Source organism: Siniperca chuatsi, linkage group LG13, assembly GCF_020085105.1.
Source record: "Siniperca chuatsi isolate FFG_IHB_CAS linkage group LG13, ASM2008510v1, whole genome shotgun sequence".
Taxonomy (NCBI): domain Eukaryota; kingdom Metazoa; phylum Chordata; class Actinopteri; order Centrarchiformes; family Sinipercidae; genus Siniperca; species Siniperca chuatsi.
In genome coordinates this window covers 16,904,827-16,921,052 of record NC_058054.1, presented here as the reverse complement: position 1 = coordinate 16,921,052, position 16,226 = coordinate 16,904,827, and the positions used below count along the sequence as shown (strand labels likewise).

At 40.2% G+C, this 16,226-nt stretch overlaps 1 protein-coding gene across 5 annotated transcripts in view; it reads right to left on the bottom strand.

Moving 5' to 3' along the window:
* camsap2b (calmodulin regulated spectrin-associated protein family, member 2b) overlaps nucleotides 1-14,098 on the bottom strand; it is a 37,622-nt gene extending 23,524 nt beyond the window's left edge. For 3 of the 5 annotated variants that reach the window (XM_044218390.1, XM_044218391.1, XM_044218393.1), the window contains exons 1-2: nucleotides 13,406-14,096; nucleotides 6,447-6,706 (exon numbers count right to left, since the gene is read on the bottom strand). In XM_044218390.1, coding sequence (XP_044074325.1) covers nucleotides 6,447-6,706; nucleotides 13,406-13,544 — 399 coding nt within the window. In that variant the 5' untranslated portion in view covers nucleotides 13,545-14,096. Of the gene's footprint in view, nucleotides 1-6,446; nucleotides 6,707-13,405 lie in introns of all 5 variants that reach the window. The other 2 variants (XR_006380333.1, XM_044218392.1) reach the window with 2 other exon arrangements.
* Nucleotides 14,099-16,226: the final 2,128 nt, after the last annotated feature.

The following is a 16,226-nucleotide window of genomic DNA, read 5'->3' as shown; positions in this document are numbered from 1 at the left end:
CAAAGGTATCCAGCTGTAAAGAAAGAAAAATTAAATAAAATTGACTACTCGAACTGGGGATGTTGCAGTTCATGATCTGCGTCTAAAACCCCTAGACCACCTGAGCCCCCCCCCCCCCCCCCCCGTTTATACTGTGGCAGCTATCCCTTAATATCTCTGGGATTATGAGGCCATTGTGGGAAATTTTTACAACAATGTGAGCCAAAAACAAACACATTCCTGTCTGGTTATGTTATTCAGTAACAAATTCTCAATTCTTATATCACAATATATATTGATATTGTGATTTACCATTACATATGTTACAATACAGGATTTCATCCATATCGCCCACACAGCCTGCAATCTTCTTTTCACATATCTATTTTTGCAGTGATGGAGAATTTAGTTTATGAACATATTCCTCTATGGTGGCTTTATATTTTTCAGCCTGCTCCTGCATCACACTGACTTTTCTTCCTCTGTGTGGATTTGTCTTCGTTACATTTAGCCGGAGCTCAATAAAGTCACTGTGGAATTGTTTGCAATGTAAGCAAGGATCTTGCATGTGCCACCTTTGTTAACTCAATGTTTAGTATGTAGCAGGACCCCGCAGTAAATCTATCATGCTTCAAACCTACTCTGTCATGTGATGTCAGCTGAGGACGTTTAGTGGACACCAGGAAGTTGCTGAGATGTCAGTTAAATGGGATCCTATAAAGTTTATCTTTAGAGAATCTTCTCTAAAGATAAGAATTTCTGATCGCCATCGGTCCAACATCTGAAACCACTTTACACTCTTAAACGTCTCTACAAGTAGAGCTACTTTTATAGTGCACACATGACCTAATTTTGAGTAATTCACTTTATGTGAGTGGTTTTACCAGCCATCAACACCTACACAAAGCTTGACATTCTCCTGGCCTTTCTAATCTCCATTCCAGGCAGGTCAGACCAACAGACCTCCCCTTCCCTTTTCTGTCACACCACAGGTCTACTCAAAAACATTTATGCTCTGTGTGTGTGCGTGTGTGTGTGTGTGTGTGTGTGTTTGTGTGTGTGCTCGTTGCTTACCTCAGCATCTATCTGCGTGTCCAACCTAACTGAACAAACACTTAAAGTCAGGTGCTCCATGATCCAGGTGACTCAAACCAAGAGACACAGACAAGCAGCAAGACCTCGCTGTGCCTGTACTGTCAAGCACAAGCCTCTATTCATAACTCACGTAACAGCCAGTGTGACCAAGTGTTTCCCCAAGAAACTAACAACTGATCCAGTGCTACGACTCTGGACTGCTACTGGTGCACAACGTCAGCACCACATGTTCTTCTGCCAGTCTAAACAGACAGCGTGTACAGAAGAAACATGGCTGTTAGAAACAAACTCCTCATGGAAATAAGTGCTAATATACTTAAATAAACTGGACTCAAGAGTCACCTGATGTCAGTATATGTCATTAATTGGTCGTTTACCATTTAATCTGATTAGATTCAATTAAAAGGAAAAAGAAAACGCAACAAACAAGACCATTTTTTGACAGGAATGTGACATTGTTGATGCTCATTCTTCTTGCCTGTTGCCAATTTGTCCGATAAAAACAGACAAAAACAACAAAGATATTCAACTTACGGTGACATAAAAGAGAAGTTCTCACATTTGAGATGATGGAACCAGAGAATATTTGGTATTTTCGCTTGATAAATAACTAAAAGGATTAATCAATACTCAAAATTGTTGTTTAATTTTTTTTTGTCGATTGACGAATAAGTGATTAATCAACTAATCGTTTCAGCTCTTGATCTGAGAGAAATCCATTTTACCAAATAGAGAGGATAACTATATAACTATAACTATCTGACTGTAAGCTGAACAGTTGTTTGTAGACACTGCTACAGCTGTAGTGTATTACAGGGGTAAACAGGACTGTCTGGATTGGCCCTTGAACACAGAGATGCCTGATATTGAACTGTCTATGAAACAGTCTGCAGACACTGTTTTAAATTCTGCCATTTTCAGGATATTGCCAGATATTTGACATTTTGTGCATTCTAGAGTAGAGTAGCTGGTCTGGCTGGCAGCTGGACTGACTGACAGACTGGCAGAGAGACAGACAGAGGGAGAGACAGGCCAAGCAGCTTAGACTGGAGCTGGAGATCCAGAAAACATGATTTTCTGAAACCCCACTGAGCTTTTTCTGCGATTGAAGCTTTTCTGAACTCATCTGCATAAAACCCCTAAATCTTTAACGTTGTTAAGAAGCTTGTGTGAGAAGCCACATGAATTTAAATGGTAATGACAAATCACTTGTGTTCATTTATGTTTAATTAGGATTTTTAGAAATAATGATTTGCATTCAAACATCTGCATTGAACATTTTTTTAGAAACATGGATAAAACTTTTTTAAGGTTGGCCATCACTTGACAAAGGTTTTGTAGATTTTTTAAGGGACAGTATGAAAATTATTAGAGGAGGTCAAATGAGTGGGTATTATGTATTTTTTCTTTTGCTGAGGGGAGGGTAGTCTACATTTTTGGGAGAGATGTTACTACCAGTAACGTATCGTTTTTACATTTCTGCTTGTGCACAGATTAAACAAACAAGATATAACATGTTAATTAGTGAGCTGTAAAGGTGGTGGTAGGTGGATTTTTAAACTTTGGATAGAGCCAGGCTAGCTGTTTCCCTGTTTCCATTTTGTTTGTTAAGCTATGCTAGCTCCGTAATTAAAACACAGACATGAGTGGCATCGATCTTCTAATCTAACTCTGTGTACTTTCAAAAATGTCAAACTATTACCTATACCTAATACCTATACTATTTAAGAGACAGAGGAGGCCCTTGGTTTTTTTAAAAGTGAAACATTATGTTCAGCCCCTCTCCAGACCCCAATAATTTCCATACAGTCCCTAAGTGAAAATACATTTGTTATTGTTATTCTTTTTATTAATTATATCGGACATTGTATTCAGATCTAACATGCATGTGTGTATGTATGTGTGCACAACAGACAGAGAAGAAGAAAGACAGTATATGGAGCTGCTGCTTACATATCTACAGACTGTTCTCGTATCCACTACTGTTGACACTACAGCATGGATTTAAAAGCCATGTGCTGTCTATTATCCCTTCACAAAGGCCTTTGGGGTGTGTGTGTGTGTGTAGATTCAAGTCTAAACCACTCATGGTGACAGACATACCTTATAAGGGTGTGGAAATGGCAGACACTGGTCATAAAGAGCTGTAAAGAGCTGCAGTGCACTCATGCACACTATCTTACAGGAGCATCAGTATTCATCCTCACTACTGTTGTATGGCTGCACGTGTGTGTGTGTGTGTGTGTGTCCTTTATTAAGGCATCTATAGGAAAGCAAAATACAGCTGAGCAAACAGATCATCAAAGTAACCTCTCTCTCCACAATCATCACAGTGTCCATTCATCACAGGTACACACTCAGACCTACATCTGAGCAAAGCAAATGTTTTATTGTACAACTTTACACCTGCATGTCTGCTCCCTACTGAGATGTTAGTGTGTACTGACAAACAAACTGCCACTAAAAATAATGACCACTCTATCTTTCTCACACACATCCATAAAATCCTGCAAATCTTTCAGCAATATTTGGCAGAAAGATTTTAGCTGAAGGTACACGCCCCTCTGCAGGAAGATTCAATTATCGCTACGGTTCCTGTTCCTCCGTCACTTTCTCATCTCAGTGTTTTAACGCTCAGAGGGCAGCGCGCTCGAAGCATGTGCGAGTAACAGGAAAGTAAAGCTAGAAAAAGGACACACTGGTCTTGTGCACACTGCTGGAGGTCTGACAGCTCTTAGGAGGTGTGTGTTCATGTGTTTGTGTTTGAAGAGGGGGTAATAGGGGGAGGGGGGGCGCCTCTCATTTGTGCACCAGACGTGCTTTGACTCACTGTGAGACCCCACCCTCCACAGTGCTGCAGTAGTGCACATCACGTCTTCCTCCTTCCTCCTCTCCTCTCCTCTCGTCAACCCTCCCTGCTCTCCATGTACTCCGCTCTTCTCCTCCTACCCGTCACCCCCCTCGCCCCTCTTTCCAGATGGCCATATTAACAGTGGGCCTTTTCCACTGCTTCTCTGGCACACACATGTCGTCCTGCCCACTAGAAAGGCAATACCTTACCCTTCCTCTCCTCTCATCTCTATCTTATCTTCCCCCTTTCCATTCGTCCTCTTCTAGACTTCCACATTCACCCTTTCCTCTCTTCTCTTGCTCTACTTTCCTACTTCCTCCTGGATCACAGCCAAATGGCAGCCCTAAACTCCCCCTTCCTCTCTCTATATCCACTCGCCCTCTGACAGACTGCCACGCTCCTCCTCCTCCTCCCTGACATGAGTTATTCTTCTGTTGCACAGTATTTGGAAAACCATGAGGTCATCATTTTCTTTGCAGATATACCATAACCCAAAATGAAAAGCCTCGACTTTAGCGTGACTGAAATGATCCTGCTGAGTCCACAAATACACACACACAGACAGTTTCTCTGCTTTGCAGAAGCAATCTAATGAATTCAGAGGGGCACAGAGGAACAATAAGGATGGACAGATTAACAAATTGCCTGGCTGTGTGCTACACAAATGAAGGTCAATTGTCATAGGGAGTCGATGGGCTTTTGGCTCAATTAGTCTACTTAACACTGTCACTAAATCACCTGCCACACACAGATTCACAGACGAAGAGAGAGAGATATATAGACACACACTAGACTACACATGCACTTTTATAGGTGCATGTAATTGCCGGCCATCACTCTCACTCTCATGACATCCTCAATCAGTGAGTTATGTAGTGAGCACAATCAATCGTAAACATGAAAATGTTCTTCACTAGTGGCTTTGAATTATGAACTGTAAAAAGGGAGAACACAGGCAGAGGGCAAATAAAATACTGGCTACAACCTGAGAGAGAGAAAGAATGTGGGGGCACTGGTGGGCTCAATGAAATATGCTTAAGCTTCAATTAAACATTCAGGAGATAACAATGTCCCGGTCTCGTTTAATCCACAAAGATAGAGTTTGGATGAGACAGAGGCGGGGTAGCAAAGGCTAAAAAAGACCATGACAGAAAGAGAGCGATGGCGACAGAAGGAGGAAGGCGGCAAATAGAGAGAGAGACAAGAGAGTTGGGGAAAGAAACAGTAAGACAGACAGAGAGGCAGAGTGAGAGCACGAGAAGAAGGGAGGGGAGAGGGTGCACTGCAATGCAGACACCTTTTGGCGTCAGCAGAAGTGCCCTGTCTCCAGCCATGTATGTGCTAGCAGTGTGTCTGGATCAAGCTGCCACCGACTCGCCCTCCATTCATAACTAAAACACCATAAATGGGCTTAGAATCTGTTCCACTCTACTCATGTCCAAGGTGACAATATTATGTTCTAGAGCTAAAACAATGAGCTAATTAGTCAATCAACAGGGAATTATCGACAGTTATGGTACTTGCTTGAGTCATTTCTCAAGCAACAATGCCCCAGATTAGATTGTCCCAGCCTCTCAGAAGTGAGGATTTGCTGCTTGTCTTTGTTTCATATCATTGTAAACTGAATATCTTATTATAAAGAAATTACTTTGGGCTCACACAACTTGTGCTTGGCATTTTTCTCTATTTTCTGATATTCTATAGACTAAATGATTAATCTATAAATCAAAAAATAATGAATTTTCATTTCAATCAATCAATAATGAAAACAATTGTACGTTGCAGCCTTATGTTCCTCCATCCAGTGCTGCACACAGTATTGACAACATACTACTAGAATATCTCTTAGTGGTGTCAGCTAAGGCATGTTTGCCCGGTGCTGTCTAATGACACAGAGACCGAACAGTGAGTAATGGGTTGCTATAGGAAACCCGTCATTAGCGGCCATTTTTCTCTCAACAGGACAGATCTTGGAGGACAGTCTAACAGCTGGACACATGGAGCAGTACACACAAACACACTATCATATAACTCACTTATTCCCCATGAGGGGAAGACACAGCAAAACACACAGTAACATCCACCATTATTATAGTCCTGAAATGATTAGTTGATTAATCAATTAGTCGACTGACAGAAAGGAAATCAATTTAAGTCATTTATCAAGTATTTGCTGGTTCCAGCTTATCAAATGTGTGGATTTGCTTATTCTATATCATTGTAAATGTTTGTTTGGGTTTTGGACTATTATTTAGTCAAATCAAGTAATTAAAACATGTAATCTTGGGCACATCTCCATCGTTACTAACAGATATGCATTTTTAAGTGTGAACATGCAGATTTATGTGCGGTACTGAAAAAATGCATACAGAAAAAGTGCATATGAATAAATGCTAAAGTTTAGGTTTGAAGTCCACAGACATGAAAAAAACATAAATTGGACTGAACTGTAAAATGTAACACCAGCAGAAAAATTTGAATGTTTTTAGTCTTGTACTCTGTCATGTACATCTCCACTCACCATGTGTATAGGTGTGCTGGTCAGATCTCTCTCAGTGACCAGTCGGTCCTGGTCAGTGACGTACAGGCCTTTCTGGGCCAGGGCCTGGATGACAGCGTTGTGTCCCAGTAAAGGTTTGACAGCATCACTGCGGAGGATCAGGCTCCCCGCCCGGCAGTAGAGCTCAGCAGACTGGAGCAGGCAGGCCACCGGAGGCTTCAGGTGCTCCTGGTTGTACTGGTCCCTGTATAAAGGCTCAGCCAGCTCCTCTGGCACTGCATCTGAGGGGAGAGAAAGACACAGAAAAGGAGAGAAGATACGGGTTAGAGCTGGTTTTGAGCAATATGCACCTCCTGTCCTCCAGCTCTGTCTCTGCTGAGACACCACCATCGACAGAGAAGCAAATAGTAAATGCATGCAAAAAAAAAAGCTATGCTACTATTCTTTTTATATTTTCCTGCCTTTGTTGTTGTTGTTATGGCTTCCCTACAGTGTGGCTCAGAGCCTCACCCTCATGGCCACAACCAGATCAAAGCTTGTTGCACATGTATAATCACAAACACCCAGAAAAGATGGTATACGCCACAAGATCTCCTGAACATACACAAAAACATAGAGGGAAGTGAGTTTGTCTAAGCCATAAGCTCAGTTATCAGTTTTCAGGCAGAGAGAGAATTTCAATTCACCATTAAAATTACACGCACACCAATGTCATGTGTGTATTTGTTGGTGCTTATCTTACTGAAAATCCACACAGGACATCTTGTGAGCACAAAGCCACAATGTGTGTGTGTGGGTGTATATGTGTGTGTGTGTGTCAAGTATGCTGCGTAGGTAGAAGTGTATGTTACAAAGCATGGAGTGCCTTCTAATCCTGTTACCTCATTCAGTAAATCTGATTTGAAGAAAATAGCAGGACAGACACACACACACACACACACACACACACACACACACACACAGACAGACAGACAGACAGACACACACACACACACACACACAAAAACACACTAAAGACTCACTCACTCTTTCTACTCTCTTACTTACTTCACCAGACTATGTTATTGTTAACCACTTGTTGTGACTCAAAGGTATACGATACTAGTCATCGATCTGTCATTGAATGACATACATACTTTATCTATGCACCTATGCTATGTGTATTACTTTAGTCAGGCAAGACCCTTGTATAGGAATGTGTGTGTGTGTGTGTATGTGTGTGTTGTATAACACTGTGCGCTCCAGTAGTGTGTATTCCTGGTGTGTGGGGTCATTTCCTCTCTGCCTGCCTCTGAATCACACTGAAGGAAACAAAGGACACTAAAGGAATCCATCTTAAAGGTACAGCTTTCTGTTCTTTAATCCTCCAAATAACAACAGTACTGGACAAGCAAAAAAGCTCAAAAAAACAACATAATAAACTAAAATATTTAAAGCTCAGTCCAGAAAAAGAGCGTGTGATCAAACCTCAGCAGTTTTCCAGTGGCTGTGGTTGGCCCCCCCATAACCCCGCGCTGGGTGATGAAAAGAGATATTTAAAGCAACACGCTATGATGTTAAACCACATCAGCATCTACTTCATAACAAGCCCTCCTGTGTCTAGTCACAGCTATTAAATCAATCCAACCTTTGCCAGAATGTCTATGAAGCTGATAAACAGAGCTGTACTTCAAGGATTCAGCCTTTCAGAATACAAATTTGGTAACTAAAGCGATATTTGTGTGAAGTAATTATGGTTATGTAATAATTATGGCTTTTGTTAGAAATGGTTGGTTAAGAGAAAATCTTTGAAGAGCAATCATTCAGAAACTATTCACAAAGATAAAAGCTTTCTTTTCAGATAACGGCAGTTTGCATTTACACTTGAAAGTTCTTGAAAGTGTTCATAAAACCATTTAAAAAAACACTTTTTTAAATAAAGAACAGCAGGCTACAACAGCACAGACAGCAAGTTTTTCTACAGTTCATGAAAATCTGCCTCGTCAAGTAAAAACCTTCTCCTTTGTGTTGGCCATCAAAGAGGAAACAGACAGGAAGTAGCTGCCACAGGAAGTCCAGGCACGGAGAGGACTGCTCCCCTGGAGACCCGCGGGATCACAGCTCAGCATACACAACATCACAGTCAGCAGTGTTGATCTCTGCTGCCTAACTGCTCTTTGTTAAAAAACAAATTCACTTAATGATCTAGTTTGCCAACTGGCAATGATTTCTAAAGAGATTAGGTATTAGTTCATTAGCTTTAGCTTATATGTTGTTGGCTCATTCTACCTTTAAAATAGCGCTGATCTCCCACTTTATACAGATTAATATATCGTGATAGACTAGATAATAAAAAAATTACTTTAAACCTGCATTTACTGATTTTTTTGCTACTTGGGAAACAAACACTGACATTTTATCACCTTTTAAGCTAGTATGGCAAACTTGTTAGCAAACAGTTGCCAATTTACACATCTAGTCTTTGTTTTATAACATGTTTTTTAAAACAGCTGTCTGTTGTGGCAAAAAACAGCACTATGAGAGTGGTGAGAGTGAACCAAAACAGTAAAGTAACGGGCCATAAAACCAAAACAATGAGTTAAAAGAGGCTAAAACGCTGAGGGGAACTGCAAAGTCTGGTGATAATTCTCTGTGGCTGGACTACTTGTATAGGATAGGTGTCAAAATCTATCACATACTGACTCATTTCCATTGTAAATATAAAAATATTCAGTATATCTGCTTCAACATTACACTAATTTGGAAGATGCTTTTGTCCAAAACTACTTACATGTTTTTCCTTTGTATACAGATTAGAAGCACTTTTAGGTGTCTTGCTCAATGCAACATACTGACAGGAGAAGCTAGGGATCAAACCACTAACCCTACGATTAACAGCCAACTCTCTCTACCATCTGAGCTACAGGATGTCAAGGTAGGTTACAAATAATCTCTCATAGGATTTTGCTACATGATGGCTGGTGGCAAATCTATCCATGTACTGGATATCCAATATTTATTTTCTTACACTACATGCTAAGTTAGTTAGTGGACAGCATGAGCTAGCTTCTCATTTCAAAGCACTGTAACATATGAAACACAGAGCACAAAGCCATGAAAATCGCTGCACAGCTGTTAGATGATCAAGTCCCTTCACTTCCGTAAGTATGCATGTTTTCATTCAAGCCAATCACTGAACTGATCAGTGAAATCAGATGGTGAAAGTCTTACACCATCTGATTTCACTGTTCAGTTCCTTCACAGCTTTAGAAAAGAACAGTATTCATTCCACCATGGCTGGAGAGAATACTCTCTTGGCTCTCCGTGGTCTTTTTTTGTTTGTTTTAGGTGATACCGATGGAGTTGAGGAATTACAGTTCCAGCCATCCAAATGCATGTTCTGAATGAGCTGAATGAAAAGTTAGTGTTGGTGACGCTGGTTACATCACTGCTGTGACCTGAGTGATACAGATGAGTCCAGCCGCAATCATTGTGGTGTCTGTGCTGCAGCTGATAATGTGAAATAACCCTTTGGTGTAAACTTACCATGAAAGATTTTGGGCTGACAAGGTAATCGCTGGATGTGATTTACAGGACTTCACCTTGAGTCAATAATCTCACTTATCCATTTAAGTTTAAATTGGCCCACTTGCAATTTGTAAAAGATCATTTTCAAGTTTTAGATTTGATTTAATATTCAATTTATAACCATAAATTTGTTGTTGAGTGCAGATAACTGAATCAACACTGAGGTAAACAAATGCGAACCAGTGATCAGTAACCCCCAGCTATATTAGTCCCATGAGAATGCATGCTGTTCATGCATTGAATAAGTCCCCTCCAATCAAAAATGTGTTTCACTTATTGTTACACCACTTTGATGTTTGAGCTTCACTGTGCAGAATGATGTAGGTGCAGACTTTGACAGAAGAAGGTTGTTTTCACATTCATCTGCTGAAGGGGGAAAGTTTCTCTTTGTTCACCTTAAATTTGAGTTTAACACATGGACGTAAGAGCAGGATTTTGTGACATCAAAACTAGTTTGGAAGCCAGTCATGGTTCAGTATGAAACTTTAAACATCACACACACACACACACACACACACATTGAGGATGGACTTTTCAGTGAAGAGGCATTTTGTGTCCAGCAGTCAAACTTTTGAACTGAACAATATTTGCATATTTATAGATTCTGGATTTTCCAATAAGAGAGTGGGAGTAGATGTAATTTTGACAATATTTAATTAGTTAATTGAACATTTTGTGGAAAATCAGACACAAATACTTATTCAAAGCAGAGTAGTTTTATATGTCTTAAAGCATGTCTCTCTAATTGACTACATCAGGCTAGCACTTAAGCACTTTGGTTAAAATCTGCCATGCACTCCATTTTGTTACAAGTTCATAAGATGCCAACATGGAGACACATCAGGACAAAAGTGTGGAGACAGTAAAGCTGTGCTCTGACATTTATTACACACCCACTCACAAAACTCCACATGCACAAATATCAGTCCACATCTTTACAAAGCATCTTAAAACCCATTTGTTTTCTTTGGCTTTCTTTTGATTTCATACCTTTCACTTAATTCTGCTTGTTTTTCTAAATTGTCCTCTCGGCCTCTTATCTCCCTCATCCCTCCTTCTTCTTATTGTAAATCACTTTGTAAATTCTGTTTTGAAAAGTGCTATATGAATATTTTTTAGTTCCGTGCTTGCAACTGCACTTTATGTGTATGTGGTGTACATTTTAGCACAAACGTGCGCTTATTCAAATCCATCTGTCTGAATTTTCACTGCAAACTTTCAGCTGATGAGCAAGTTGTTACATCTGAACATCCCCAGATTCAAACCATCGCTCATCCGACCAAACTAGGCCAAACAAGGCTCTGAGGACTGGTTGGTTATGAATTGGGCCTCAGTTCTTGTGGCGCTGGGAGCTGAAACTGTGTCACTAAAGGGTGGGGAAAAAACACGGCGGCAGCAGTATGCTAACCACCACAGATCTTGTTGAACTAAGAATGGCTTTCTCACATGTTGCTGTCCTCTACCTTGTATGTCTCTCCACCTTTCATGCTCTCCAAGAGTAAAAAAGAAAAAGAAAAAGAGTCATGCGCAGCTCTATTTGGCACTCTCAGTTGGATCAATGGGTGTGAGTCAGAGGTCTGATCTCTCTCTTTCTAGGTTTGTCTGTCTGTGTGGCGGCTCCAAGTACTGTACATGGAGAAGCAGCCGTTAAAATCATTCATTGGGAGCTGGGGTAAACCTCTGGGCTGAGAGCAGGCTGGAATTACTCTTTATGAGGGCAGGATGCCAGAGCTGCTTCCAGACCACACTGAGGACAGGAGACATGTAGTCACATATAGAGAATAATTACTGACACACATGTCCATATGAAAACACCACTATTGTTACTGTCAAGAAAAGCAAAACATAACAGTCAGCTTGCCTGGAAGCTGTTACACTGTATGCAGCTTTGATACTGTGCTTAGAAAGGAATAACTTTAATAGAGCTGAAATGATCAGTCAGTTAATCAATTACATCAACAGATTATTTCAATAATGGATTAAGTCATTTTTCAAGACAAAATACAGAAAATTCCCTAATTCCAGTTTCTCAATTGTGAAGATTTGCTGTTTTTCTTGTCTTATAGTATGTGATGATAAACTGAATATCTTTGGGTTTTAGACTTTTGGTCACAAAAAAGACATTTAAAGATGTCACCCTGGGCTTTAGGATGTGTGATGGGCATTATTCATATTCTGACAAAAGATACTGTTTAAGTGTTTAAGTCATTTTTCAAGCAAATATGTCAAACATTCCCTGTTTCCAGCTTGTCAGGGTTGAAGATTCGCTTTTTTTTTGTCTTATGTGATAGTAAACTGAATATCTTTGGACTTTGGACTGTTGTTTGGACAAAACAAGACACTTTAAGACGTCGCCTTAGGCTTTATTAAAGTGTGATGGGCATTAATCAACATTTTGATTAGATATTTCAGAACATTTAGATTGCCTGCAAGTAAAACAAACAGGAGGAAGCCATTAGACTTATGAACAGCCACAGTACAAGAGATGGTCAGTTTACTGTGTGTATAGAATGACAAACGCATTTGCACTTTTTGCCCTTGTTGACATGATTTGTCTTTGTGGTGTTGGACACTGTTAAACCAGCTACAGATTGGCCACCGCCATCAATCTTTAATCGTGCATTTCAACTCTTTTCTTACATTATAATATTTTGTATTTTTAGATTTTTTATGGTTGTGAATGAATGTTTGTGTGTATTGTGTTTGCAAACTTGCTTCCCTCAAACTGAATTCTCTGACATGTTTGACGATTATTGAATTAACTGAGAAAATAATCAACAGACTGATGTTAGCTGCAGTCCTAAACTTAACTTAATAACACAGACGTTGAGTCCCTGCATCTGTTGATCAGCCATCAAACTGTAAAGGCTGACAGTAAATATCTATAGTCAGAGTGTTCCATAATAGGTTTGGCCTGACTTCTGTACTGGGGAATAATTAGCATTAGGCAGGCAGCAGGTTAAATCTCTGACACTGTGGCATCAGTGACAGCAGTGATCTAGCAAATCTGACCTATGAACTCCAGGTAAAGACTGCAGTGTAAACAGAAATACAGAAATGCAATCATTAAGCCTAAAATAGCACATCAGTGTGATATTACTCACTATATGGATACAGGGGACTTTTTGGTGAACATCTTGTATTCAGTTGCTGCTATTTAATAGAATAGAAAAAGAATACATTTCAATTTAATTTTCTATTTATAATAAGAAGGGAGGAACACTTAAGAAAGTATGTAGTTTGACTGGGTTTGTCTATGATTTCTATGAGTCTGATTACAGGCTGTTGTTTACAAATAGTCCCCATGGTACAACTCAACATCAGTCCACATTGTTACACGTTTGATAATGATCTTAACAATGTTTTCCACTAATCTAATCCAGAGATGAGAACGATTAGGAGGCGCCACCTACCCGAGCCGAAAGCCTTGGCCACCAGCCACGTCAGGCTGCATGATATCTTGGCCCTGGTAAAGTCGTAGTGATCGAAGCTCTTGATGGCAGGGACGATGAAGGTCCGTCTCATCCCTCTGTCGTCTGCCGCATCTCCCATCTTTTCACTCTCCGGATCCCGCTACACTGCAGCTGGAGGATCAGTCAGTCTGAGGAATTCCTCCTGACTGCGGATGACATCCCGTCCAGAGGAATTCAATGCAGCAAAATTTCCCCTTCTCCAGAAAAAAAAAAAAAAAAAAAAAAACTTTGATCGTGGCCTTGATTGTTGGAGAGCACGGCGAGCTGGATACCAAAAAGGCGCTCCTCGGTTACAAGAGCACTCCTCAGTTGTATGTCCTTATGTTTTAGTCATATCCTTAAACCTTGACAGCGCAGTTTAGTAGCAGGATTTCTGGAGATTTCCTCCATTCCCTGACATTATTCTCTTCAGGTTGTCCGACATAACGGAGCAGCTGTGCGGCAGAGGAGGAGAGCTACAGTCCAGCAGCAGAGGACAGTTTCACACATTAACCAAAGACGCTGTTTGTGTCCATGATGTTCTTCCTTTTCTTTTCTAACTGTTTTCCTCTCTCCCTCTATCTCTCCGCGGCGTCTTCTCTGCGCTTTTCCTGCCGCACTGATCAGAGGATAGAGCGCACTGCGCACGCGCGATCCACCCACCCAGTCTATTCAATCCTGACAGGAGTCACCAATGTAATACAAACTAAGGTGGAGTTAACTGGCAGGAAGATTTATGACTAAATCCCAGATGTTGTTTCCATGGAGAAACTGAGACAGAAAAATATATATTTTTTAATTCTTCACAAAACACATCTGTAACAGTAACAGTATGACTGGCAGTTTTACAGACACTGATAATAGCTGCACATTTTGTAAGAAATAAGAAGAGTCATGAGGATGGTCAATAGACTTATTCTATGTTTCTTTTATTTTCACTAGAAATGTGGAAAGATTTAAAAGAACATTTAGTTGAGTAGGCATTGTTGCTTACTTTGAGGAGTGGAGACTGAATATTATAATATTACTGTTTATTATACATTGATACTTGTAAAGATGTTAAAGATACTAAGAAAAGGAAAGAAATGCTGATTTTAGACTTAAGCACAACTGCTTCTGGTACACTGAGTTTTTGTATTTCGTAAGACTTTAGACTTTTACACCAGACAGAGGGAGATATGTGCTTCGTACTCCACTACTTTTACATGTGACGGCTGTAGCCCACTTACTGAAGATCAACGTTAGATAAAATATTGCTGGTTTCTCTCCAAACCATCAACATTTCAGGGAAAAATAGTCCTGTTTTTGCCTCATCACAATGAATTTTTACAATATTTAGAGTCTTAGAAAGGGTAAGAAGTGCAACAGGTCAGAGAATTGTCTCATCCCATTAAAAGACGTCATCAGTGGTATGCGCAGACACTCATGGGCAGGAGACAAAATGATAAAGTGACACTAGGGCCCTACCTGGGTTGTAGGGGAATGTGCACATGCTGAAATAGTCCTGCACCTAGATCTAAACAGTTTAAGCTGAATTAGGTCACACACACACACATACACACACGTATGTACACAAACAAACACACCATAAGCAAGAGTCAGTCTAGGGTGCTAGCCTGGCTGATATACAGAAGCAAGTCTAGGCAAATAGGATGCCCCTATAAAAAAAATACAGTGTCAACCTTGTTTTTGTGACAGTCTGGGATAAATGAAGCATGTATGTGTCCCAATAAGGGTACACCTATTACAGAAAATAATATGCTTCATTATTTTCCCTATGTCACACCTGAATGATTCCCAGGCTGTTCAAGTGCCCCTCTGATGTGAGATTAGGGTGTCCGGGTAAGGCACTGACATATCCAGAAGGTACTGTATAGGATTCTCACCTGACAGTGACAATATGATGCATTTCTTTTGTTTAGATTCTCAAACAGCCAAACCTGAACTATGAAGAACATTAAAATACACTTAAACACCTAAACACTAGTACATTATTTTAATTTTAATACCAAGTACATTTCATTTTAGTATGTTCAGTTCAGTCTACTCAAGTAAAGGATTTGAACACTTCTACCACCAGAAGTTAGTCTGATCTCCTCAGGTAGTTTGTTTCACTGCTTGTCTTCATTTTCAGTCTGAACTATTAAGAGCAACCTGTCTGGGAAGCCCAGTGAGCAGATATGAGAAAAGTGGATATAGTAGGTCCTAGTTAAGTGTGAACCTGAGCTGATCAGTAAAATCTTAAAATTCCTTTGATTATTTACTGACAACCTGTGATGTTTAAGTCTCCAAGATTTTGTTAACAGCCTGCTGCTTGCTGCTGTTGTCCTCTGTAACTACAGACATGAAAGAGAGTGGCATTAGTTCAAATGAGATGATATAGAAGTCGAGGTCAGGCAGGGATATAAAACATTGTATTCTGGAGATCGTGTCAACTGCTAGAACTTGATCTGATCACCAAAACTGTAGTTTTACAGTTCCTGTTGCACCAAACGGATTTAATCGCTTTTACCTCTCAGATACCAGAGCAACAGTGCCATTGGATGTCATTGCACTTCAAAGATCCTGTGAAGGGCAATGAGGAGCAATGAGGAACATGTAACAGCATTGCTCCCTAGTGCCTAAAGTGTGTTGATACAGCTCATGAGATCAGGAAGCATACATCACATTATCGGTCAGTAGATGGCAGTCCTCGGCTATATATTCATCTGAAACGCCCCAGTTCTGCTTCAAAGACCCTCTTTACAGCATTCTCTCAAATCATTAAGATAGCACTCAATTG